Raw genomic sequence first — 24,525 nt, forward strand, 5'->3', positions numbered from 1 at the left:
AAAGCGCATCACAAAGAATGGGAAATGCTATTATGGCCAGAAGTGCAGGAGTCGAGGGTAGGTTTGGCACCTGCTCTGAACAAAGCGGTGCTAATTAAGCCCAGGAATTGATACGGGAGACACTATAACAGACAGAAACCACACTGAGTGAGAGTCCCTCCCTGGGGTCCTCCCGGCTCCACAGGGCAGCTCATTGCTCTCCACTGAATGAGCTCTACACACTTTATTTAGAAGGCTTAGCAGGTGCCTCTTGGAAGCCCCTGGTCTTTTTCCCTCTTACAATTATTTGGCTGGAGCAACATGAGGGGGAGTGGGAGAAAGTGAGGGATAAAGAGCTAAAGAGAAGAAACTGTCTATACTGGCATTGTATAATAGGGGTAGTTTGGGGTCCCTGTGCCCACTATGGGGCCCAAATCCTTCCCCATGAGGGAGTTTTGCTTAGAAAACTGCAGAGTTCACACTTCTCCGCCTCCCTGCCCCCGGCTGTCTATAGCACCCCTGGCAATGCTGACCCTTAAGAGTCTAACCCAACACTCTCCCTTCGTTTTGATTGTAGCCTCTACCTGCTCTCACTGAAGTCAATGGCAAAACTCCTGCTGACTTCAGTGATGGGGGACCGCCCCTTGTTCAGGTCCTCCCCCCCCCCGCCCCTCCGATCTAGTGTGTGTGTCAGCGTGTGCCTGGGCTTTCTCTCATGCCGCAGAGCAGGTTTCAGGGTATGTTGGGCAACAGCAGGACCACAATATTAATACATGCTAGAAGTTACTCTTCCAAGAGGTAAAAGCCGAGCCTTCCCATCAGAAGGGCCATCTCTGTCTGGGGTGTCACCACTGGCCGTAGCTACTGGCACAACGAATTGTGACAGGACGACTGGGCATCGATGCGAATTACATTGAACACTGAATGATGCTCAGAAAAGTGACTGGGTAAGAACAGCGCCTGCTTATCCAACCGCTGTGCTCCCTGGGCGCGTGTGAGACCCATCTGCTCACTCTGCTGGCAAGCCTCAGTGTTCATCTCCCATTAGCTCTGCAGAGCCCTTGGAGCTGCAGCTGAATTGCTGGCTAAGGTGCTGTCACAGGGTGCCTGTGCTCTGCTCTGGAAGTGCAAAGGGGCCTTAAAGTGAGTGTAAATCATTCCAGCAGCATAACTAGGGCCATAAGTTCATTGGGACCAGCTATTCTGTGTTTGTACAGCACCTAGCACAGTGTGGTCTCGGTCCACAGCTGGGACTGCTGGGAACCACTGCAATGCACAAAACAAAAATAATTAATAAAACAAGATGTAAAATGAGAGGAAATTATACTAACACCCATTTTTAAGTCACCTTTACACTGTCAGGATGGCATGAAGAGGCCTTAGCATAAATGACAATTAGATTCAAGATCTTTATACTGGTAGACCTGAGTGAATGCTGCCAAAATCTATTTGAGGATAGTCAGCCAGATGGAAACAGCACATTCCGTTCATTGGCATTCTACTCCTTTGGATCATTTTCTGCAAACATTTGTGCACATTTTGTCTGGTTGGTTGGTTGGTTTGTTCATGAAAATGTTTGCTCTTCTGAGTACTGGTGCAAATATACGTTTGTGCAAAGTGTGCACTGGAAACATATTTATGGCTATCTTAAAAACTCTTTGGTGGCCAGCCAGGGAACAGAAACAATACCATGTGACTTAGGCGACCACTTGCAAGCCGCGAATGCTGACCAGTTGAAGGCATAGCAGAAAATGGTTGATAAACAATCCCTGGGTGGAAATATATTCACCTGAGGTTAATGGAAAGATTCTTATTGATTTCAAACGAATATTGGATCAGACCCATAAAATATCCATGAGACCATTTTGAATTACAAACATTTTTTTTTAAAAAATCAAAAGTGTGTTTGCAAATAATCTGGGAGCAGAAGAAACAGTCAAATGCCTGAGTTACATTATTAGGGTGATTATGTCAAATACAGAGTTTGCTCAGCCCTGATCACCACTGAGGATGTGAGAGGCAGAAAGAACAATATGTGCAGCATTGAGAAATATCATCCTTTGACTTAGTTCTAAATGGAGCAAACTTGGTGCAGGGCAGCGAGCAGGGAAGTAGAGTAAGGATAAAGCTGCTGCTTTAACAGAGTCACATTTTACAGTTACTGACAAAGAAGAGGCGGAAGGGAGGAAAGGTGGAGCGAGAAAGTGAACGGAGAGGAGGGCTGAAGAGAGGAAAATCAGAGAGGAGGGCTGAGGTCAGAAAGAAAAATAAAACAGGATCTGGAAAGAGGGCTGTGAAATAGAGCACAAAGGGGGCCAAATTGGGGAGGAAAGAAAGAAACCAGAGAGAAATGGCTAGGAGAGGAAGACGGAAAAGAGAAAATGGGATGGTAATGAGGAAAGGCAGAAAGCAAAGAAGGAAAAAAGATGTCTAAGAGAAAAGAAAGAGCATCCGTCTTCCCTGCAAGGCAGACAGATTAGGTAGCAGGGAGAGCAAACAGCCTCAGGCAGGAGCATTCATTATTCCACCCTAGTTGATGTCGCTGATTGCAAATCCTTCCATTCCTTGTCCTTGCTCTGTGACGGAATTGTGGGAATTGGAGATGAGTGGCCCCTCTCCTATGGTAACCGGGGCATTGTCCCTTCTGGATGTCAGGGCGCCAAATGGGGCTTCCACATAACACGCCGAAGGATGGGTGGGGATGGGTGGGTGGCTCTCAAAGTGATGGAGACCCAGTGTCCCTGGACTGCACATCTGGAAGTGGGTCCTTTGCTTCCTAGTTGTAGTGCTTGCCTTATCAGTCTACAGATGAGCATCTCCTCGGGTGTGGGCCAACCTGTCTCTTTGGTTTATTATGATGGAGCACCTTCTTGTCATTTCTTCTTTATTTTTTTAATAATATAACCCTTTTTTCCCCTTCCTCTGAGGAAATTGTCCTGGTGAGGCTGAGATCCTACATCAGCTGGTCGCTGTCTGACAGGGGCTTTAATTAGTTAAGAGGAAATAAAACAAAGGCTGCCTCTCTTGCTAAAGAGAAAAAAGGAAAGGAAAAAAAATCAACCTCATAAACAAAATAAAAACAGAATCCTGATCTGACTGGGACTGACCCTGTGAGACTTCCCATTCCTAGGAACGTCACTTGGGCCCAGATCCTCGGAAGTACTGGTAAATTTTGCTGGGAGTTAGGTGCATAAATTCCTGTTAGGATCTGGGCCTTAATATTACCATTGAAGTCAGTGAGACTTCCAGGATCAGCCCCTTTATTCCAAACCATCTTCCCAAATTCTGCAAACATTCTGCAAACAGCACTGGGTTCAGTCTCTTCACGGCTGAGTAAACCTTTGCTCCTCCCTAGGGAGAGAGAATGAGTAGTATGCTTCCTCAGATGGGGTCTTTCAGCTCAGTCCTTGCAGATAAGGTCCTGACCAAGGATATCCTACCTTCATATTTGTTCCATTCCTCTTTTATGATTTTATTCCACAGTGGAAGGAAAATTTGCCTTTAAAAGATTTTTTTATATTTCTCCATAATATTTATGCCTTAATATTTGAAATATTCTGGTACTCATTTAAATGTTATATATTTTGACCCTTTTGGGAATATTAATTTCTAAAATTTCAGATTTCTTGTAATTTGTTTTGAAGTGGAATAGCTTTCCCTAGTTTGGCTTATTATTATTACACGTCACTGTTAAAAGATGTGATAGATTCATAGATCTCAAGGCCAGAAGGGGCCATTGTGATCATCTGGTCTGACCTGCTGCATAACACAGGCCATAGAACTCCCCCAGCACAATTCCTAGAGCAGGTCTTTTAGAAAAACATCCCATCTTGATTTAAAATTTGTCAGCGATGGAGAATCTACCACCACCCTTGGTAAATTGTTGCAATGGTTAATTATTCTCACAGTTAAAATTTTACACCTTATTTCCAGTCTGAAATTGTCTAGCTTCAACTTCCAGCCGTTGGATGGTGTTAGACCTTTCTCTGCTAGACTGAAGAGCCCATTATCAAATATCTGCTCCCCATATAGGTATGTATAGACGGTAGTTGAAGTCACCTCTTAACCTTCTCTTTGTTAAGATAAATAAATTGAGCTCTCTGAGTCTATCACTATAAGGTGGGTTTTCTAATCCTTTAATCCTCTCCAATTTATCAACATCTTTCTTGAGTTGTGGGCACCAGAACTGGACATAGTATTCCAGCAGTGCCAAATACAGAGAACGTAAGAACAGCCATACTGGGTCAGAACAATGGTCCATCTAGCCCAGTATCCTGTCCTCTGACAGTGGCCAATGCCAGGTGCTTCAGAGAGAATAAACAAAACAGGTAATCACCAAGTGATCCATCCTCTGTCATCCATTCCCAGCTTCTGCAAACTAGGGATACTTCAGCAGGGCCGTCCTTAGGCGTAGGCAACATAGGCAGCTGCGTAGGGCACCTGAAAATTTGGGGCACCACTGGGTCTTAGTGTCCACACTCTTGTTTTCCTATCCCTGTTCTGACCCTTCCTGCAGGCTCCCACAGATGGCTGCTCTAGCCTGGTGAGTCTTCTTTGGGAGAGAATCTAGTAGTTAAAAGTGAAAAAACCTCCAGCCTGCCAGACCTATTAGCACAACATTGAAACTGTTAAAGAGACATTCAAGGGGTAATAAAGCCATTTAACAGGCATTTGCCAACCCCAAGGTATATACTGACAGGTTTCAGAGTGGTAGTCCTGTTAGTCTGTATCAGCAAAAACAAGGACGAGTCCTTGTGTCACCTCAAAGACTACCAAATTATTTGGGCATAAGCTTTTGTGGACTAGAACCCATTTCATCAGATGTCCACAAAAGCTTATGCCCAAATAAATTTTTATACTGTCAGTTTCTGACTTTACTGACAAAAATAGTTGTGCATTAATGTAACATTTACACAGAACACGTCAGTCTACAGGACCTTAGTTTAAAATTTGCTTTAAAAATATTTCATTAGTGAGCTGGTGAAGATTATAAAATCACATTTCTAAAAAATGCTTGCATAGAGTTTTAGATGCACAATCATCTTTAGCCTTAAATGTGTGGATCTTCAGACATACAGTTTTTTAAATAAATCCTTCAAAAGACCTCCCTTATCTAAAATACACATTTTAATTACTATAGTTAAAAAAAAAGTGCTTCCAAGTCTTCCTGTGTCCTTTCTGTCTCTCCCTTCACCACCTCTCCCCCCACTCCCCACTGAAGAGAGCCCTTAAAGGGACAACAGTCCTTCCCTTCCAGATAGCTGGACAAAGAGTTTCCCTTTCTTTACTTCTGACTATCCGACAAACTAGTTTTAAAAGAACCCTCCAGCAAAATCAGTACCTTAGTAAGACAAAATCCTTGTTATACCTAAAATCTTTGGAAACATATTTTTTTAAAGTTGGTGAAATTTCATAACCATGTCTCTTGTTATGGAGATCACACAAAGTAAATTACTGTTCCCTTTTTCTAAAAGCAATGAACATTGTTATGAACACACTAAACCTCTCTGATTAATTTAAAAGAATGTCTTTGTTTCAGTGAGTTAAATATGTAGTAATCTGGAATGCTGGCTTAAGATTTGAGTACATTTAAAATATAAATTCAGTTTAGAAATACTGATTAAGAAAATGTAAAACAGAGAAGAGCTGCATCATGTATTCCATTATATGTAATGTTGTATTCAGCAGGACAGCTGACTCACCCTTACTATGAAGTTTTTGCAAATAAATCTCTGACAAACTTCAGGGCATATCAAAAAACCTGTGACTGACATTTTTTATTCCCAAATTTTAGTGCTTTTAATTAGGTACTTTCTTCATGTCCATTCTGCATGAGGGAGAGTGCATGGAAGTCTCTGCGGGGAACTGTGACTCTCCGCCACCATGAGGCAGGTCGGGCATCTCATTATCCTTTGCTGTCAAGTCCCTCCTCCCACTCCCCACCAGGCTGTGAGCTTGGGCTGCCATCCGGCACAGGGGCACCAGTTTAATAATACTGCCTAGGGCCCCATAAATCCTAAGGATGGGCCTGTACTTCAGAGTATGGTTTTGCATCCCTGCCCATCCTGGCTAGTAGCCATTGATGGACCTATCCTCCATGAACTTACCTAGTGCTTTTTTTGAACCCCTGTTATAGTCTTGGCCTTCATGACATCCTCTGGCAAAGAGTTCCACAGGTTGACTGTACATTGTGTGAAGAAATACTTCCTTTTATTTGTTTTAAAACTGCTGCCTATTAAAATAATCTCTTTATGCCTACTCAAAAGCCCCCTCTTTATGCATACTGGGAACACATTAGTCCTTTTGGTCACAGTGTCACACTGGAAGTTCATGTTTTATCTACCATGACCCCCAAGTCTTTTTCAGAGTCACTGCTTCCTAGAATTGAGTCCTCCATTTATAGCCTACCTTCTTTGTCCCTGTTGTATACGTTTACAGTTAGCTGTATTAAAACACATACTATTTGCTTGTGTCAGTTTACCAAGCAATCTAAATCGCTCTGAATCAGTGACATGTCCTTTTCATTTTTACCACTCCCTCAATTTTTATGTCATCTGCAAAGTTTATGAGTGATGATTTATGGTTTTTTTCCAGGTCACTGATCAAATGGGTTAACAAAAGACGATGCAAACACTTGGCAAACCTCAAACAAGACTGGAGCCCAAGTATAGCTATTTATAGTAATAGATGGGTTAGAAAGAAATTTAGGTCAAAAAAAATAAAAAAGAATCACCCATTCATCCAGACTATCCTCACAGCTTTAGCCATTTTTTTTACATTCCTGTCACAGAGACCCTCTCCCTTAGCGAATTTCATTAATAATGAGGTATGTATCTCTAGGAAATATCATAGTGACTATTCCTTGTGGACAAGAACTGAGATTACTTAACTTTGACAGCTGTTTTTGGGTCCTGATTTAAAATCATACCCAAAGCTATGTAATAATGTAAATAATGTAAAGATACTGTAATTTCAGTATGTAGATATCAGACATTTTATTGTGAAATCTGGATACAAGATGGCTCTGTCTAGACCTGTAATCATGTTTGAGGAGTTGACCCAGGAGCAAACTGGAATAAAAAGTTTAATTTCTAAGATACATACAGTTTTTACTGACAGAGATGTTGATAAGAAAACTACCCAGATAAAAAGATAGAAGAGAGATTTGGATGAAGAAATTCATCTGGATAAGTGGTCTTTATGTGGGAGATCTACATCTTCAATTTGTATAGCTAATGATGTTTTTTTTATTAATTATTATCTAGATGGCATTTGACTTCAGTTAAAAACCATCATATTTTTGCTAGTAGGAAGCACTTCATTGGAGTGGTTGCAGGGAAAGGGGAACATACTTGCATGTGTGGTGTATCCAGGAAGTAGACAGTTTGGGGAGTAAATTATTAAAGGGTTTCGTCTTACTGCAAAATGCCGGCATCCTAAAGAGCCTTTTCCTGATTATCTAATGCTTCAGTAAAATATCTATATGTTAAACAGAATGACAAATTTCTTTCTTTTTTATTATCAGAAGGGTATCCATGTCAGTCTGTATCCGCCAAAAAATGACGAGGAGTCTGGTGGCACCTTAAAAACTAACAGATTTATTTGGGCATAAGCTTTTGTGGGTAAAAAACCCCTTCTTCACTTTAGACCACTATTTCAGTCAAAACCAGCACATGTTCATCTACCCAAGCTGGAAATTACACCTCCCAGCTGTATCCCTAATGTCCTCCCTTGCCAAAACAAAACTCTGCCAAAGTCACACTTTTCCAATAATGTGCACGTTTTTTGCATGTTATTGGAAAAGTGTGACTTCTCCGATGGAATTGTGGTATAGGAAAATAAGGACTGTCCTAGTAATGGAAAAACTTGGCACCAAGTACGTACATAAGAGAACACCAGAAAGAGGATTGGTGTTTAGAAATTTGCTCACCATACTCAGAGAAGGAGGGCTCCTGCTGTCATCAAGCCAGCATTTTTAGCCAGATTCTTTGGTTATTAACCTGATCCTGGGTAAGTAATAAGCAATGTACAACGTAGTAAGTTAACCTTCTATTTTAACTTTGCCTGAATAAAAAGTGTTTTGTTTTAAATGAGGGGAAGGGTCCTGCTGGCAGGGTGTGGAAACAAGCCAACTCCTGACACTTTTTGTAGTAGTAGATGTTCACCACAGTGTCCTTAGCCAAAATTTATCCTCATCCTATTCCCTTCCACCCTGGTGGTGGCTGCTTTTCTGTGGGGCTGGGATTGGGTACAATAGCTGAAAAGTGCTTTGGGATCCTGTGGATGAAATAAATGAAATCATTCATTTAGTGCTACGACAGACCCCTCGGTTTATGAAACTCATTCCACAGGGAGAGACGCAGTATGAAAATGTGGATGGGTGGCCGAAGGTTTTAGGACATGAAATTAGAAGAGATTTGTCACGTGGATGGGGGATTTGTCAGTTTCGGGGGTAAGGATTTGTCGTTTATACATGAAGTTTTGGTAATGTTGGAATGAAGCTTTGGCAGAGTTTTGTTTTGGCAAGGGAGGACATTAGGGATACAGCTGGGAGGTGTAATTTCCAGCTTGGGTAGATGAACATGTGCTGATTTTGACTGAAATAGTGGTCTAAAAATATCCATGTAACTGCGATGGCAGGTGTGGTGGTTCAGGCACGCCACCTGAGTATGTACCTATTTGTGGCATGGTAGTTAGATCAAAGCTAGTGCGTGTACCCGTGTACATCTCCCCAAGCTAGAAATCACACATTCAGCTTCAATGTAGACGTACCCCTAGGAAGGGGTTTCTTTGGTTTGAGGTTCCTGTCCTCAACTGAACTGTACAACTTTGTCGTACTGCAAGTCCAAGTTTTACGGACATGGAAGAGACATGTCAAAACTGGGACTGGCTGATGGAAATCAGGACACAGTTTCAGCTCTTAGACCTAATTCCCTCTAAGCCATGCAAGGATGCAGGCCAGCCTGCCAAGCTGTCACTTCCCCACAAGGGCCAGTAAGTCAAGTATGAGTTCACCTTGAGGGAATGTCCTGGTTTACAAAGGCTTGAACATGTGTGAATTCCCTTCAGTCTGGTTCACTCACTGAAGAATCCAGGATCATAAGCAAACACTCTCCCTCACTTAATGTAAAACACAAGCATTGCATTAGTTCACTGCTAGCTCTGAGGCATATTCTGAGGGGGCATGGGGGAGGGTTGTTTTTAGTACAACTTCCTAGACTTGTCTTTTCTCCTGGCCACATGAAGATTCACTTAAATGAGACTGCTTAAATAACATGTGGCACTTGCTGCAAATCCCTGGCCATCATTGCTCTGTTTGTGTAGCAGCCAGGGGGGGCTGCTCTGACAGAGAATGTTGCAGGGGGTAGTAAGAAAGCAGTCCAGGAGGACATTTATCTAAGGTAATGATATGGTACCTGTTATCTCCTCACACTCTTTCATGTGCTGATCCTCGCAGTGTTCCAGGGCAGGGCTAGAACGCTGTTTTACTAATGAGGAAGTGAGGCATAGAGAGACCAAGTTACTTACCCAAGGAAACACAGAAAGTCTGTGGCAGGCCAGTGAATTGAACGCTGCTTTTGCAAGGCACAAGGCAATGGCCTAATCACTGGACCACCCTTCCTCTCTGGAAAGAAGGCTTCACATTGTTATCAAAAGAAGTGCCCTTCCCAGATTTGTTTTTGTGGGGAGTGGTATACAAAGCTTCAGCACTGAAGGGTATAAACACCCAGGAAGGGAGCAGAATTATCCAGGATGGCCCCAGGGAGTGCAATAGTTTGAGATAAATCCCCATTGAAGTTAATGGGAAGATTCATCCTCCTTTCAGTGGGCTTTGGATCAGTCCCTAACGGCAGCAGAAATAATGGGATGAAACTGAGCAAAAGCAAGGTTGAAGGCCAATAAATATTTCCCGATGGTGAGATCTGTTGACTGCAGCTGGGTCTCCCAAGGAGGAGCAGTGGGAGCCCCATCACTCAAGTCATTTCTAAATAGAAACGGCGAAGCCCTGGAGCAGATACCATTCTGCCACAGTTGTGAGTGACGGTGGTACTTGAGTTAGGAGTTCCTGGACTACACTGAAAAGAGCTGGAGCTTGGTTTCACTTTCTAGGCCATCTCCCACTTACGTTTTCAAACAAGCACCTTTGTGCTGTCTCCCAGGCTGCCCCTCACGCTTGAGAGGAGCTCCCTGTAGACATCTGCAAAGCCAACTCATTGTCCTCCTCAAAACTCTCCTTTGCCATGAGGCACAGTCAGGCTGCTGGTGTGCTGATACCACTGCCTATCATGCTAACTCATATTATCTCATTGGTTGTACTGCCCCATCTCGATCTTTCTGAGGTCTCTTGCCTTATACTCAGGGTACATTTACACTTACAGCTGCACTTAGAGTGCAGACACTGCATGCCCAGCTAGCACAGGTATCAATAGTGGGGTAGACACTGGGCATGGCTTAGGTGAATGAAGTAGAATAGAGTTACTTCCACACCTAAGCCCCCAGGGTTTATACCATACATGGCGTGCTAGATCCCCAAGCAGTGCCACTTCTACACTGCTAGTTTTAGCAGTTGCATCCCACTGTCTGGCCACTACCAGAGCCTTTCCCTACTGCAGACGAAGGCTCTGGCAGTGGGGAAGGGCACTGGGCCAGATCCTTTCCCTGCTGTCTCCCCCCGCCAGTCTTTTCCTCTGAATCCCCAGTGCCAGAGCCTTTCTCTGTGCATGTAGATACACACTGTAGTGACAAGCGAGGATGCAGACTGCCTTTCACTGTGGTGCGTGGCTACATGTATGGTGCCTGCACTCTGCGTGCTGCTATGAGTGTAGACGTAGCCTTAGATTGTCAAAGATCATCTTCATTGTTGCTGTTCTTTTTCTGTGCTTGTACAGTGCCTAGCACAATGAGGCCTGGATCCCTGGTTGGGGCTCCTTGGAGCTTTGGTAGTAACAAATGATTCATAATAATAAGGAGCTGGAAACAGGGCATTCTTCATGAGGCCCTTAGACTCTGGAATTCACTACCCCACATGGTGGTCAGCCAGAGATTGATTTGTTAACCTGAGAGCATGTGGCAAAGCACGTCTGTTCTTACAAGCATTTCAGGAAGAAGGGAGGTCTAGCTGGTGGTTGATGTAGACGTCACGATTGGAACCATAGGACAGGTTTGATTTTTAGGTTTTTTCGGAGGTTTCTTTTCACTGCAGTGTGATTACTGGTAATTGGTTACTTGTTTAGTTGGGACACTGAGATATTGCATTGCTGATATTGATACTTGTGAGTGTATCATGTGTTTTTGATGAGTAAGAGGTGACTAGAGCTAGGGGCTAGGGGCTGCAGAGATCTAAATTATGAGAGAAACAGCTGTTAAACTGCAGTGTATAATGATGGGTGAATTTCTCAAAGGTCCTCATTCGAAGCCTGTTGAAGTTAATGGAAAGGCTCCCATTGACTGCAGTGGCTTTTGGAACAGATCTCAGATCCAGAATCTCATTTAGGTTGAGCATCCAAAGGTTTGGACGCTTCTCTAAAAGTTTATCCCAAACTCTTTGGGCTGGAAATCCTGCAAAATTTCTCCTGGGGTCTCTAGTATGTTCTGGTGGGGTTCAGTTTATAAACACTTTGAGACGGGTCTTGCTCTTCATTAATGCCTCTAATTAGAGCCAAAATGTGCTCTTGGCCCACAGCAAACAAACGAAACAAGCAAAAAACCATCACCCAGCATTTTCAAACTGCAAGGATGATTCAGAGCAGGGGCAGTTCACCTCTGGGCAAAGGTTCAGCTCAGTTCTCATTTGGTCCAATCTGGTTTGCTTGTCTCTAGTTAGCAGAGTGAATTGCAGAGTTAACTGCATGCAGACTATTTGTCTATGAGGGCTGCCTGTTCCTGTCCCAGATCCACCCAGAGCCTAGTGCTGGGGGATGTTTATGTCAGAATCCACCTCATTTCAACAGCTGTAGCAATAAACATGGATACCGGAAAACCTAATAACGTCCTTGTCCCTGGCCTCACACCCCCACAAGCTGCCTCAATTAGTTCAATCACAAGGGATCATTCGCCTCTGTCATCAGCATTGTGGATTTCTGCTAGCTGTTCTGTATTCATTCTAAGGAGGGAGCATTGACATGGATAGCATGGAGCATGGTGGATAAAGAACATGCAACAGAGAAATACACAGTGTAGTCTGGAGAAGGGGAAGTTTTGCCATCCATGATCTGGAGAACCAGATTAGGAGAAGCCACTGTGGAGCACTTGGCACTTCAAGAGCACATGGCTGACAGGAGCGGTGGGTTTACACTTCCAGGGAGAGATATTCCTTTCTCCCATCCCCAGTCATGTCTTCTCCAGCTATGCTAAAGGCAGGTGAGGTCTAATGCATAGGATGAACTACCCACACAGGTTCTCCCTCCCATGCCCTCCACCACCAAACCTTTTAAAAACTGTCTTGCCATATGTTTACCCTCAAAGTCCTTGCTCATGGGCAGTGTCTGGGAACCAGTGAGGCCACTTGCTATTTGACCCAATAAAGGTCTCAAGCAAAAACACATCAATGTTTAATAGGCCCCCACACCTCCTTCTGCATGAATAACAAGCCAAATTCATCCCTGGTCTACCTCCCTTGCATTCAGTACTGTTACACCTGCAATGAGTTTGGCCTCACGGAATTTAAGACAAGCCTTCGATGCCACAGCCCAATTTTGACCAGCCAAGTGGTAGGTCTACCAAATGGACTTGGTCACACAGGAGACCAGTTCATACTGTTCTTATCCCTGTCTTGGATGAATTACTAATTGCTAGACTCCTCCCTTTCCTTTCATGAGTGAAATTAATTTTGTCCCCCCTCCCCACTGTGTGGCAGGAGAAGAGTTACAGTTGAACTGAAAAATTAGAAGAGCAAATTCTTTTCTTCAAGGATGAGACCGTGGCACCTCCCAGACTGAACATCCAGGAATCAAAACAATATGAGAACCAAAGCATAAGCGTGAAAGGAAGTTTGGGGCAAATGGAGGAACTCAGGAGGAGGAAGTCACCATAATATGACCATCTTCCCCTGCTGTGGTCTTGGATGTCAGCTTAGGATTTGTGTGTTGGCTGTGAAATGAGTAGCTAGTTAACTCCTTTCTTTTCCCAGGTGAGGGGCCAGGAGGGAGGTGAGGGAGCAGGGGCGGGAGGGATCCTGTAATTTGGCTGAATTCCCTCCAAGTGGACCGGCTTGCTGTGCATAGGAGGAGACCCGGGGGGCAGCTGAGGAAGGGTGGTGAAACATTGACCATTCCAGGTGGATGTTATCACCGAGTTTATTTATTTATTTTCTTCTTCGCTTGTTTTGTCTCCTTGCCTGCCAGATGGTGCTTTCTAATTGGTGGAAGATTTTCACCCTCTTCTCATCCTCCGAGCTGCAATGATAGCAGCTCCCAGAAGAGCTGATTTGTAAACCTGAGAGTGTGCGGACCACCTGCTGTTATTGCCTCATTAACCCTCTCGGGAGCCTCCTGTTAAAGTTGAAGGGCCCAATTCTCCTCTCTCAGACAGCACTTTCACACTGTTTGTCTCCATTGACTTCACTGGAATTACTCCTGGTTTACACCAGTATAAGTGAGAATAGAATCAGGCCTGATGAGAGGCTGGGTCAACCAAAAATGTGTCTGTTTCTCACATCTTGTTTGTTTGTTTCAGTTTGATGTGATTGCCAGGTCAATTGACATGTGCTCAGGCAATTGCGGGGGAAAGATCTTGTTATGAAATCGAGGTGGTAGCACTTGCTGAGCGTCCTTTTTGTCTCTTGTTTTCTCTTTTTCAGAATATGGAAAAAGTGCTGGTCCCATCTGTCACATTAATCGTAGGCTGTGGAGTATCTTCACTGACGCTTTTGCTCTTGATTATCATTTACGTCTCCGTCTGGAGGTACAGATTTCTTTCTCCACTTTTCTCACGGGGCGCAGCAGCTGTCATTTGGTCTGGGTGGATTCTGGAAGTTCTGTCCTCCTGTTGTGGATGTTTGAGTATTGGAGGCAGAACCATTTTCTGATGAGCAGGTGCTGAAGGAAGTGGTGTTGGTGGCTTCGTAGGTGGCATTCTCTTCTCTGGCATATAACCCTGTATGGTGCTGGCTGGAGAGGCAATGGAGCTATTGCCCTGAACACTTGAGTCATAGACATTAACATTTTCAAAAGTGACTTGCTGTCTTGGGTACCTTGGTTCTTGGGTGTCCACTTTGAGACACTTTAAGAGGCCTGATTTTCGAAGGGCGGTTGCTCAGCACTTTCTAAAAATCAGGACTCTTTAAGGTGTCTCAAGTTGGAGATGGGCAAAATCGAAGCACCCAAAATCACTAGTCACTTTTGAAAATGTAAGTCCTAATGATCCCACAGCAATTTTCATAAACTTAAGGGTATTAAAACTGAATGTCCTGGCCTAATCCCAATTTATATAGCTACAACCTGTCTGCCTAAATTCTCCCTTCAGTTTCAAATATGGGATTCTTCTTCACTTTGTGTTGAATAGGGTTACTGTTCACTGTTAAACAGCTGCTGTGTACCACCCTAGAAGTAGCTGCATTTTTGTGGTGGCTGTGACTCCTTAGTTTGATTCATCCAAGGCCTGCACTGGCAGAAAGTCTCCAGAGGCAAAACCCCACCCAAAGCCCAGGTCATATCATTGCTGCTATCATTGCATGTAACTCTGTAGATTTTAAGGTCCTAATGATCCCACAGCAATTTTCATAAACTTAAGGGTATTAAAACTGAATGTCCTGGCCTAATCCCAATTTATATAGCTACAATCTGTCTGCCTAAATTCTCCCTTCAGTTTCAAATATGGGATTCTTCTTCACTTTGTGTTGAATAGGGTTACTGTTCACTGTTAAACAGCTGCTGTGTACCACCCTAGAAGTAGCTGCATTTTTGTGGTGGCTGTGACTCCTTAGTTTGATTCATCCAAGGTCTGCACTGGCATAAAGTCTCCAGAGGAAAAACCCCATCCAAAGCCCAGGTCATAAGGTGCATGTAACTCTGTAGATTTTAAGGCCAGAAGGGACTTAGTCTGTCCTCCTGCATAGCACAGACCATTGAATCTCACCCAGGGATTGCTGCATTGCGCCCAACAACTTGTGCTTGAGGTAGAGTATATATTTTAGAAAGTCCTTGCTATAAAGACTCCAAATTACAGAGAATGCACCACATTGCTTGCTAAACTGTCCCAATTGTCAGCTACTCTCACTGTTAATAATGTACACCTTATTTCCAGCCTGAATTTTTTAGCTTCCGATTCCACCCGCTGGGTCTTGGTATGCCTATGCCTGGGGAGTGAGTCGAGGTGAGTTTGAGGTGAATGTTGGGGCTAGTTTGTAGCAAGATTGGGCCTCTGTTTTATACTTAACCAGAGGCTGAATTTCCAAGCAAGCCAGCTACTGCAGGAGTTTCCAAGTGAGCCTGCAATTCAAGTTTGTCTAGGTTAAGAAGCCCTCTATGATCAGAAAGTTTCTCCCTATACTTACAGACTGCGATCAGATTGCCTCTTAAAGTCTGATACGCTAAATGAATTGTGAGGTTCTTTAATCACTCACCATAAGGCAGGTTTCCAGATCTTGAATCCCACCTCTGTACCTGCCCCATTGTTTCAACATCCTTTTTAATATGCAGACACCAGAATGGGACACACTTGCAGTAGCAATCTCCCCCGTGTTATATGCAGAGGTAATATCCCCTGCTTAACATTCCTCTATTTATTACAAATCCCAGGATGAGGTCAGCCCTTTTAGCCACGTTATCTCATACAGACAATGGGGAGTGCTCAGAAGTGGATCCAGCTGCATTATTCCTATGTCATTACCATCCAAGCCCAGGAACTCTGCAAACCTGGCCTTTTGCCAATGCGTGGGAAAGAAGCTTCTTGTTATAACAACGTTCTACCCACATGGTGTTCTGTGGAGAGCACTTACTGGAATTCAGCTGCTTTGTGGAGATTTAGCTGAGAATTTCCCATGCAGACTTTTGGACAAAGGCAGCTGGAGCATGTGTGTGTAGGCTCAGCTTGAAAACCAACCTGTTCTCATGAATAGATTCACCAAGGCTGATAATTTGGAAGCATTCCCAGAGTTTTGCCCAGCTAAAGTTTGCTTCTGTATGGGAAGGCAGAGAGAGGGAACAGGAATGGGAACAAGAGGGAGGGAGAAGTTCAGGACTTTTGGAGAATGGGCCAGATACCCGAAAGAACATGAAACAATCCTCGAGTTCTCAGTCAAATCCTCAGAAGCTGTTTCCCCATACTGATACATGTCAGGCTATCTATGAGAGTGACTTGGAGCTTTTTGGCTCGAGTGACCTGTTCAGATACAGTCAAACTGGCAGAACGTGGTTCCACACTGAACATTGTTACTGTCTGATGGGCCGTTTGGTGATCGGTTGGTGGACTCAGTCTAGTTCCTGATGGACAGATGGTGGCAACCCTCACTCACCCCCTCCACAAAGGGTACACCACTCCCTTTGTTCACAGCTTTGACAGAGCAGCCAGTAACTTAATGGGCTGTGGAAACTGAACTACCTCCCTGTCCCCAGCAGTGGTTCCTCCTGGTCAGGCTTGGAGATGCAGCCTGCTTGTGGTCCGTGTGCTCTACATGTTCTCTGGGTAAAGAGAGGACTTCTCTGCCCAGAACAATCCATCCTGAGCCGTATATCTGTGCAGAATTCTCTCAAAAAATGCCCCACTAATGGGCAAAGCCAAGGGGAGTAGATGGTAGGGAACATTCTGCCCTGGCTGGGGATGAGCCAGGTGATCTAATCCTCTTGCAAAGCTCTGATTGTTGTGACTCCTTTTCCTCTGCTTCTTTGATGCTCAGGAGCATTCGTGAATGTTCTAGTGTATTTTCCATCCCTGACCTCCATGTCGTGCAGCAAGCCACTGAGCTGGAGTGACCTTTCCATACCACCATGATCAATGCTCTGTATTGATTAGCTCTCCCACTGCTGCTCTCGTCAGCCAGAAAAGCCTAGGCCTCTGTGGTTTGCTGCTGATGGCTGTGTAAAAGCTACGTCCGTGTCTTTCTGCAAGATATCAGCATGAGTTTGTCTCACCTCTTGCTCCTCACAGCTGAGTGTAATTTTTGTGGCTGTCAGTGAACTGCCAAGGTGCTCCTGCCTCCTGTTGCACGCTCACTCTGCTTTAAATCCAGTTGTCTTCCCTTCACTAGAGGTGCTCAGATACGATTGTGGGGGGTCATACGAGATATAAAGTGTGGCTACTATCTAGTGGATGGATGGAAGGAAGGAAGGAAGGAAGGGAGGAAAAGCATGGTTGTGTGGCTCTCCCTGCAGCTTGGAGAAGCTGGAGCTATGGTTCCCAACTGCCTCAAAGTTGACAGGCTTTGCCTCATCAGAAGCACCCTGGAGTATCATGACGTGTGATCTCCTGCATGTTAGTGGGCGATAAAGTAGCGTTTAACATCAAGGAGAGGAATGTGCAGTGGCCCTCAAGCAGTGGTGCGGGTGCTGTGCCGCGGCACCCTTTGAATGTGGTGTGTACGTAGGGTAGGTAGAAGAGAGCAGGCCCCTGATATCCCCTCATCTCAGTATTTTCGGAGTCCACAGAGAGTCAGGTGGAGTGCGGGCCTGAGGGGATGACCGCTGCCTTGTGGGTTATTCTAGGACGAGGGCAATGACAAAGGCATGGGGAGTTTGTTTCTGTAAGGATAAAGCTGTGGTAACCGAGATACTGGAGTAAGGTAGAGATGGTCACTGCTAATGCAGAGCTCAATGGCCAGGACTTCATTATAGATGAGCTGCTCATTCCATGACTAACCGTCAGCCAAGACTTGCCTAAGGTTGACAGCTTTGGGGAATGCAGGACAAATTTGCCTTTACCATAGGCACCTGGGCCTCATAGTCCATTGCCCTGTACCTTGTACCATCACTTACAATTGGTGCAGAATAGGTGTAGTGGGAACAGGAACATTTACAGCCAATTTCCATTGGTGTGGATGGTTGTAGGTATTGCAGGGTCTTGGGAAATCAGGACCATTCTCTGAGGTTATGTCAGGCTGTGAAGTTGACAAGATGATTATGAGGATAATAATAATAGTAATGGAAGACTTCTGTTCAAACAGACTGAATCCCAAAAAGCCCTGGACTGTGGGGACTCAAGAATCAGGATCACAATTTCCTGTCTTGAGCTCAAGGAGAAAAAGAGAGTTGACGTTGATTACAGTCATACAGCATGTAGTTTTTGATCCAGGGAATTTAAAGCACTTTGCCAATATTAAGCAGCTCACCCAGTATCACACCAATGGGAATGAAGCCCAGGAGACCTGTCTTCCTGCTCTGATTATTGTACATTGCCTCCCTAGCTGGAAGACCAAGAAGAGAGTATGCTTATTCCTGAGCATATGCCACAGAAATAAGGGAGGTTCCTCCTTTCCCCCACCCCCAACCCTCTTTCCCTTGGCTGTGAACGTCCAGATAACTTCCCATCCAGAGTATGTATTTGCCACAGCTCCATGGTTTGCATGATTATCATTTGCTCTGTGTGTTCTCTTTACCATGACTCAAAGCTCTGAGTTTTCCTCTCTGTGCTGTCTCTCTCACCCCGCCCTGGGAATGTCAGAGATAACCCACCAGATGGCCATAGCCTCCCCCATTGCCCTCTGAGAACACATTGCCCTGTCCCAGGTAGACAGGAGAGAAAAGGGTGCTGGGCACCAGGGATTTGGGGAAGTGGAAAAGGAAGGCTTTTCCAGAATACATGGCTTGCTGCTGCAGCATCTGCGTCACCCAGTCTAACAATGCACAGTTGTTAGATTGTGTCTGCGTGTGTGTGCTTAGTTTTAGCATCTGTTTTTGCTGCCACGGAGCAGCTTCCACTGTGCTCGTGGCCAATGGAGAGCTTGACCCATTTACCTCCTATGTCTTATGGCTAATTTATGTCAGACACAGGGAGACTTGGGAATTCTTCCAGGATTGGTATTTGGCATTGGCAGGAAATGGTGGAGCAGGGCCGCCCGGGGAGGCGGGGGAGGCAAGTGGGGCAATTTGCTCCAGGCCCCACAGAGGCCCTGCAAGCCCTGGCCCAGAGGCTGTCTGGGTCTTTGGCGGCATTTCGACTGCAGGGGGGCCTTTCAGTCACTCCGGGTCTTCAGCGGCATTTCAGCAGCGGGGGGCCCTTCAGTGCTGCTGAAGACGCATAGCGACTGAAGGGCCCCCCGCTGCCAAAATGCCGCCGAAGACCCGGACTGCCACTGGGTGAGTACAAGCACCGCAGCTCCCCCACTTTGCCCCAGGCCCCCTGGATTCTCTGGGCGGCCCTGTGGTGGAGCCAAGACAATTGGCAGCATCCTCAGTGGTCCTTGATGTCTACTGTTTCCAGGTGGAGTAGAGGTTCCCAATTCTCCCCTCTAATCCTCCAGACTATTCCCCTTTCTTCTCCCATGCCTATATCCCTACTGTCATGTAAATTACCTTGTCTCCCCCAGCTCTACAGTTCCCTCTTAGCCTTTGCAAGGGCTGAGATAATATTAAAAGCCAATTTTCCCCTACTGTTACTCACACCTTCTTGTCAGCTGTTGAAAATGGGACATCCTGATTATCACTATAAAAGTTTTTTTTCTCCTGCTGATAAGAGACCACCTTAATTGATTAATCTTATTACAGTTGGTATGGCAACACCCATTTTTTCATGTTTTCTGTGTATACATATCTTCCTACTGTATTTTCCACTGCATGCATCCTACGAAGTGGGCTTTAGCCCATGAAAGCTTATGCACAAATAAATGTGTCCTGGGTTAAAAGTAGCTTCCAGGGAGCAATGTGTTGGGAGAAGTATGGTCTGTGGCTGCTAAGTGGAGGGACCAGATTGGAACTTCTAGGCAAAGTCAGGCCAAACTCGCTCACTGCCCCTTGCCAGCCCCCCACCCCCAATCCATATAGGCTCCTTGTTCCACCACCCTCTGTGGCAAGGTGCTGCCTCCTGCTTCCTGTGTGCAGCAGCAGAGGGTTGGTGGTTCAGAGCTGGAAACTGTAGTGGTGATTTCTTGGCATGGAGCATATCTGTGCTGAAAGAGAGGGATGCTTGCTCACTAGAGCCTTCCAGAATATTTGCATTGAGACACAGGCCGGATTCACCTGTCAGTGAACCCAGCACCAGTGTGTGTCAACATTGCGCCTAGATTGGAATGGGGAGTCAGAGAGCCTGGAGACTGAGCTGAGGTGAATTTGAGGTGGATATTGGGGAAAGATTGGACTGCAGGCTGGAGTTTCCAAGAGAGGCTTTACGGGGGGAGGATGAGTTTTGGGAAAAGTTGGCTGAGGACCTAGTTTCAGTGAGAACTTGAGACCTGAGTCTCAGAGAAGTTTGGGCTGATGGCTGCTTTCAACATAAACCCAGTGACTCTCAGTGTCACAGTAGCACAGCTGGAGTTCACGCTGAGCCTTTATATTTGCCTGAACGCAAAACGGAAAGGGAAGTAAAGTGGAGTTGAAGGATGCCAGCTGTGTACCAACAGCACATGGTCCCACTCAACACAGCCTGGGCACCTGGAGCACTGAGCAGCGAATGCTAATTTGCTGGGCCAGCAAGGAATCCAGAACTCTGGACACAAAGCCCAACATATTTACTGTTGCCCCAAATTAGTCACTGATATTAAATTACTAGGCAACATGCTGGAATACACACTTTAGAGAGAAATCCTTACTCTCTAATTTCCATGGGCCTAAGGTCCTGTTTCTACTCAGGCAAACACCCACCAATGTCAGTGGGAGTCCTTGGATCAGTAAAGTGACTCGAGCGTGGGACTGGGCCCTAAATCGATTGCTGAGTAAAGCAGTCACTTTCTTTTTTGTGCGTTTTGTTATGTTTTCTTTTCTTTTTATTAAGTAATTAAAAATGTACTGAGAAATCTCCCCCAAATAATGAGCGAGTTTAATTAGATTGCACACACAATTCAGGAGCAAGGCATAGCTGTGCTGTGCATTGATAATCAGAATGGAGTAATGACTTGATGCCGGGAGGTGCTATAGTCAAGAGTTGTTACTGTGGATTCCTAGAGTCCAGCGCCAAAATCCTTACTCAGACACCTACACGACTGGCCTGTTTTTTGAGAGCATTCGTGCCCCCCAACTCCTGTGGAAAGGGTATCAGCAGCACCTCTGGAAACCAATCAATGATTATTTTCTGTTTCAGGGACACCTTGTCAGGTTAAGCAAAGGGGGGAAGTTGATTTTCAAGCAGTTTGTTGAGAAAAAGCATTTATTTGTAATATCCTTGTATAGCCTGCATGCCTGTGGCTCTGTGACTGATTTGGAAATCTTAGCACGTCTGCGTTGTTGTTTAAAGCTGCTTTTCAAGGCCCCTTTCTCATCATTTGAACTGAAGAGAACTTTTAGCGCTTAGCAAGTTTCAGAAAAGGTTTAGACATTTATGTGAATAAAAATAGCATCTGTACTGACAGTAGCTAGGATAAAAATTACAGGGGCTTTCAATCTTTGTCCTTCAGGGAGCCAGCTGATCACTACCTGGGGTCAGGAAGAAACTTCACCCTCACGTAGTGTAGCATTGTACAATTGGGGTCCTGGCTTTCCTCTAAAGCATCCAGCTTTTGCCACTGGCAGAGACTGAGTATGCCACTAATTTGTCAGCTCATACACTTCTAACAGTTATATTCCTGTCTCATCTAGGAAGATAGCATTGTCTAGTGGCTAGAGCAGTCTGGCTCTGCCACTGACCTGCTGTGTGACCTTTTGGGCAAGTCCCTATACCTCTTGGCCCTCCCCCCTCCTTTGTCTATGGAGATTATAAAATCTTTAGGGCAGGGACTATCTCTTACTAGGTATATATACAGTGCCTGGCACAATGGGGCCCTGATCTGGTTGCACCCTTTAGGTGCTACTGTAATACCAATTAAAATACAAGAGTCCCCCCCCTCCTCTTTTCTCTTTGCAGATACATCCGCTCAGAACGCTCTGTCATTCTCATCAACTTCTGCCTGTCCATCATTTCCTCCAATGCTCTTATTCTGATTGGACAAACCCAGACCCGGAATAAGGTAGGAGACAAATTTCTTGTTCTCTGATTTAACATTGAGATGATCTGTTCAGGCAGCTTTCCCCTTCCTCCCTCTTTGCCTCCCTCTGTTAATTAGCTATGTGTCAGAGACACCACTAAACGGCAGATTTCAATTTTCTCTCTTGGTCACTCCTTGATAATTTGGGAGCATCCTCAGGGCTTTCATGAAAAAACAATGTGATATCACATGGCTCAGCAAAGGAGCATGGTTGTTTCTAAGACTTTAGCCATTTTATCTTCGAAAAACTCAAAAAGACAGATGGGTGGAGGCGGACTGCAGAAACTCAGCACTGTAAATGCTTTGCCCTTCTTGGCTGGCTTTCATTCTCGGAGTATATTGCAAGCGTGACTAAAAAGAACCTCCCCACACCCTTTCTAGTGCAGGAAAGTGTCGTGAGACCCATTGTACACATTGCAGAGCTAAGGCCAGGGGGCCCGGCACCTCCTCGGTATTTAGATTTCAAATCAATGGGAGTCAGACACCTAAATACCTTGGAGATATGAGCCTGAGGGCTTACATGATTTACACAAGGTCACAGAGTGAGTCTGTGACAAAGTTGGAATACCCAGCCCTGATGTGGCCACTGAAGTACACTCCTTCTCTGTATTATCAAGGCAGGCTATCATAATGACTCTGTTTGCCAGCCAAAGCACTTCAATTCTCCTATTGGCACCTTTTATAATACCAACCAACTCTTATCATCCATCGCTCTGAAGGCACTTTACAGAGGGGGCCACTATACTGTATTATCCCTATTTTACAGATTGGGAAACTAAGTCCTAAAGAGGGGAAGGGATTTCTCCAAAGTCACCTAGCAGGCTAGTGCCAGAGCCAGGACTAGAACCCAGGTCTCATAAGACCAATGCTGTCTATGCTGCCTCTTCCTGAAGCTTTATTACAGAGAAGCCCCAGGACTGAATGAGCAGTGGTGACTGACTAGCCTTTTGGTCCCTAGAGAGGGCCTTTCAGGTCAGCGTAGGGCACGTCTGGGGGCCAGGGTGGAAGACATTTCCCTGCTGCTGCTGCCCAGGTCATACTTTCTGTGGATAAATAGAGGGATTCTGTCCCCAGGCCTGGAACTCTGGCTTCTCTCCCTAGTACGACGTGCGCTGCAAAAGTAAAGCAATAAGCTTGCCGTCTTTGTGCATCGTGCATGGTCTGTTAAGTGGTAGAGTGGGGTGGGAGAGATGGAGAGAATGGCTTTGCAGAGGCTTTCACTGGGAACTTCAGCTGAAGCCAAGAGATGTGTGTGCCAGGGCCATGAAAAACAGCATCTCTCCAAGTTCCTTCCCATTTAATAAACCTGGAGGACAACAGCTGTGGCTCCTCTTTGGCTCTGGTCGCTAAACAATCAGTTTCATCCTGGAAAAAAAATGTCAACAATTTTGGCCGCTCTGTGCCTTTATTTAATTCTGTCCCTCTTCTGTGGAAAGTTACGGTCTAGTTTGTCCTTGGTGCTTTTGCTCCCCATTTTATGGATGTCCCTCATTGGAGCCCTTAGTGGGGGCTTCTGACTGTGATTGCAAGAGGCAGATTAGTTCTTTGCACATAAATATGCATGAAACCCCATAAATAGAAAGGTTTTTCTTGGATTTCCGCTCAGCCGTCTAGTCTCCAGTAGGGAAGAGAGAAAGAAACTATGCAGAGAAAAGGTTGGGGCTCCATGGAGTCTAAATTAGGAATTTATAAAAGCTGAATTATTGATGATGCAGCTTCTGAAAATTTGGCAAGGGTTTGCAGCTCCATTTTCCCCCAAGGGTTTCTTTCGCATTGATTAGCTTCAATATTGTGAATTCATCGTTCATTTCCACCTGTGGAACCCCAAAGGCCAGAATCTGATCCTATTTGCAAAATGCTTCGAAGAGGAAAATGCTGGCTAAGGGATAAATAATTGTTAGGTAATACAAAAAGAATCAGCCCTGTTTTATCCAGTCATGCATTCAAGTCTGTGAGTTTATTAATATATTGTAGGAACGATTATGTGGTATTAATTAGGACTCCGTTAATAAAGAACGAAAGGAGGGTGATGTAATTAATGCAAATTAACATGGGTTTATGGAAAATAAATTCTGTCAAACTAACTTGATATCATTTTTTATGAGATTACAAGTTTGGTGGATACATTTAATTGTATTGACATAATATAGTTAGATTTCTGTTAAGCATTTGACTTGGTACTGCATGGCATTTTGATTAAACAACTAGAATGATGCAAAGTTAATATGGCACACATGAAATGGATTAAAAACTGGCTAACTGATAGGTCTCCAAATATAATTATAAACAGGGAATTGTCATCGAGCAGGTGTGTTTCCAGTGGGGTGTCTCAAGCACTGATTCTTGGCTCTATGCTATTTAACATCTTTATAAATCACTTATAGAAAATGTCAAATCAGCACTGATAAAGTTTGCAGATGACACAAAAATTGGGAGAGTGGTGAATAATGAAGGGGACAGGTCACTGATTCATCATAATCTAGATCATTTGGTAAGCTGGG

General features: G+C 44.8%; 1 protein-coding gene across 2 annotated transcripts in view; it reads left to right on the forward strand.

Annotated features, from left to right (window-relative positions):
* ADGRB1 (adhesion G protein-coupled receptor B1) overlaps positions 1–24,525 on the forward strand; it is a 383,634-nt gene that overhangs the window by 289,379 nt on the left and 69,730 nt on the right. For both annotated transcript variants that reach the window (XM_050940709.1, XM_050940708.1), the window contains 2 exons: positions 13,778–13,881; positions 21,904–22,006. In XM_050940709.1, coding sequence (XP_050796666.1) covers positions 13,778–13,881; positions 21,904–22,006 — 207 coding nt within the window. The remainder of the gene's footprint in view (positions 1–13,777; positions 13,882–21,903; positions 22,007–24,525) is intronic.

The sequence above is a fragment of the Gopherus flavomarginatus genome, chromosome 2, assembly GCF_025201925.1.
Source record: "Gopherus flavomarginatus isolate rGopFla2 chromosome 2, rGopFla2.mat.asm, whole genome shotgun sequence".
In the NCBI taxonomy this organism is placed as follows: domain Eukaryota; kingdom Metazoa; phylum Chordata; order Testudines; family Testudinidae; genus Gopherus; species Gopherus flavomarginatus.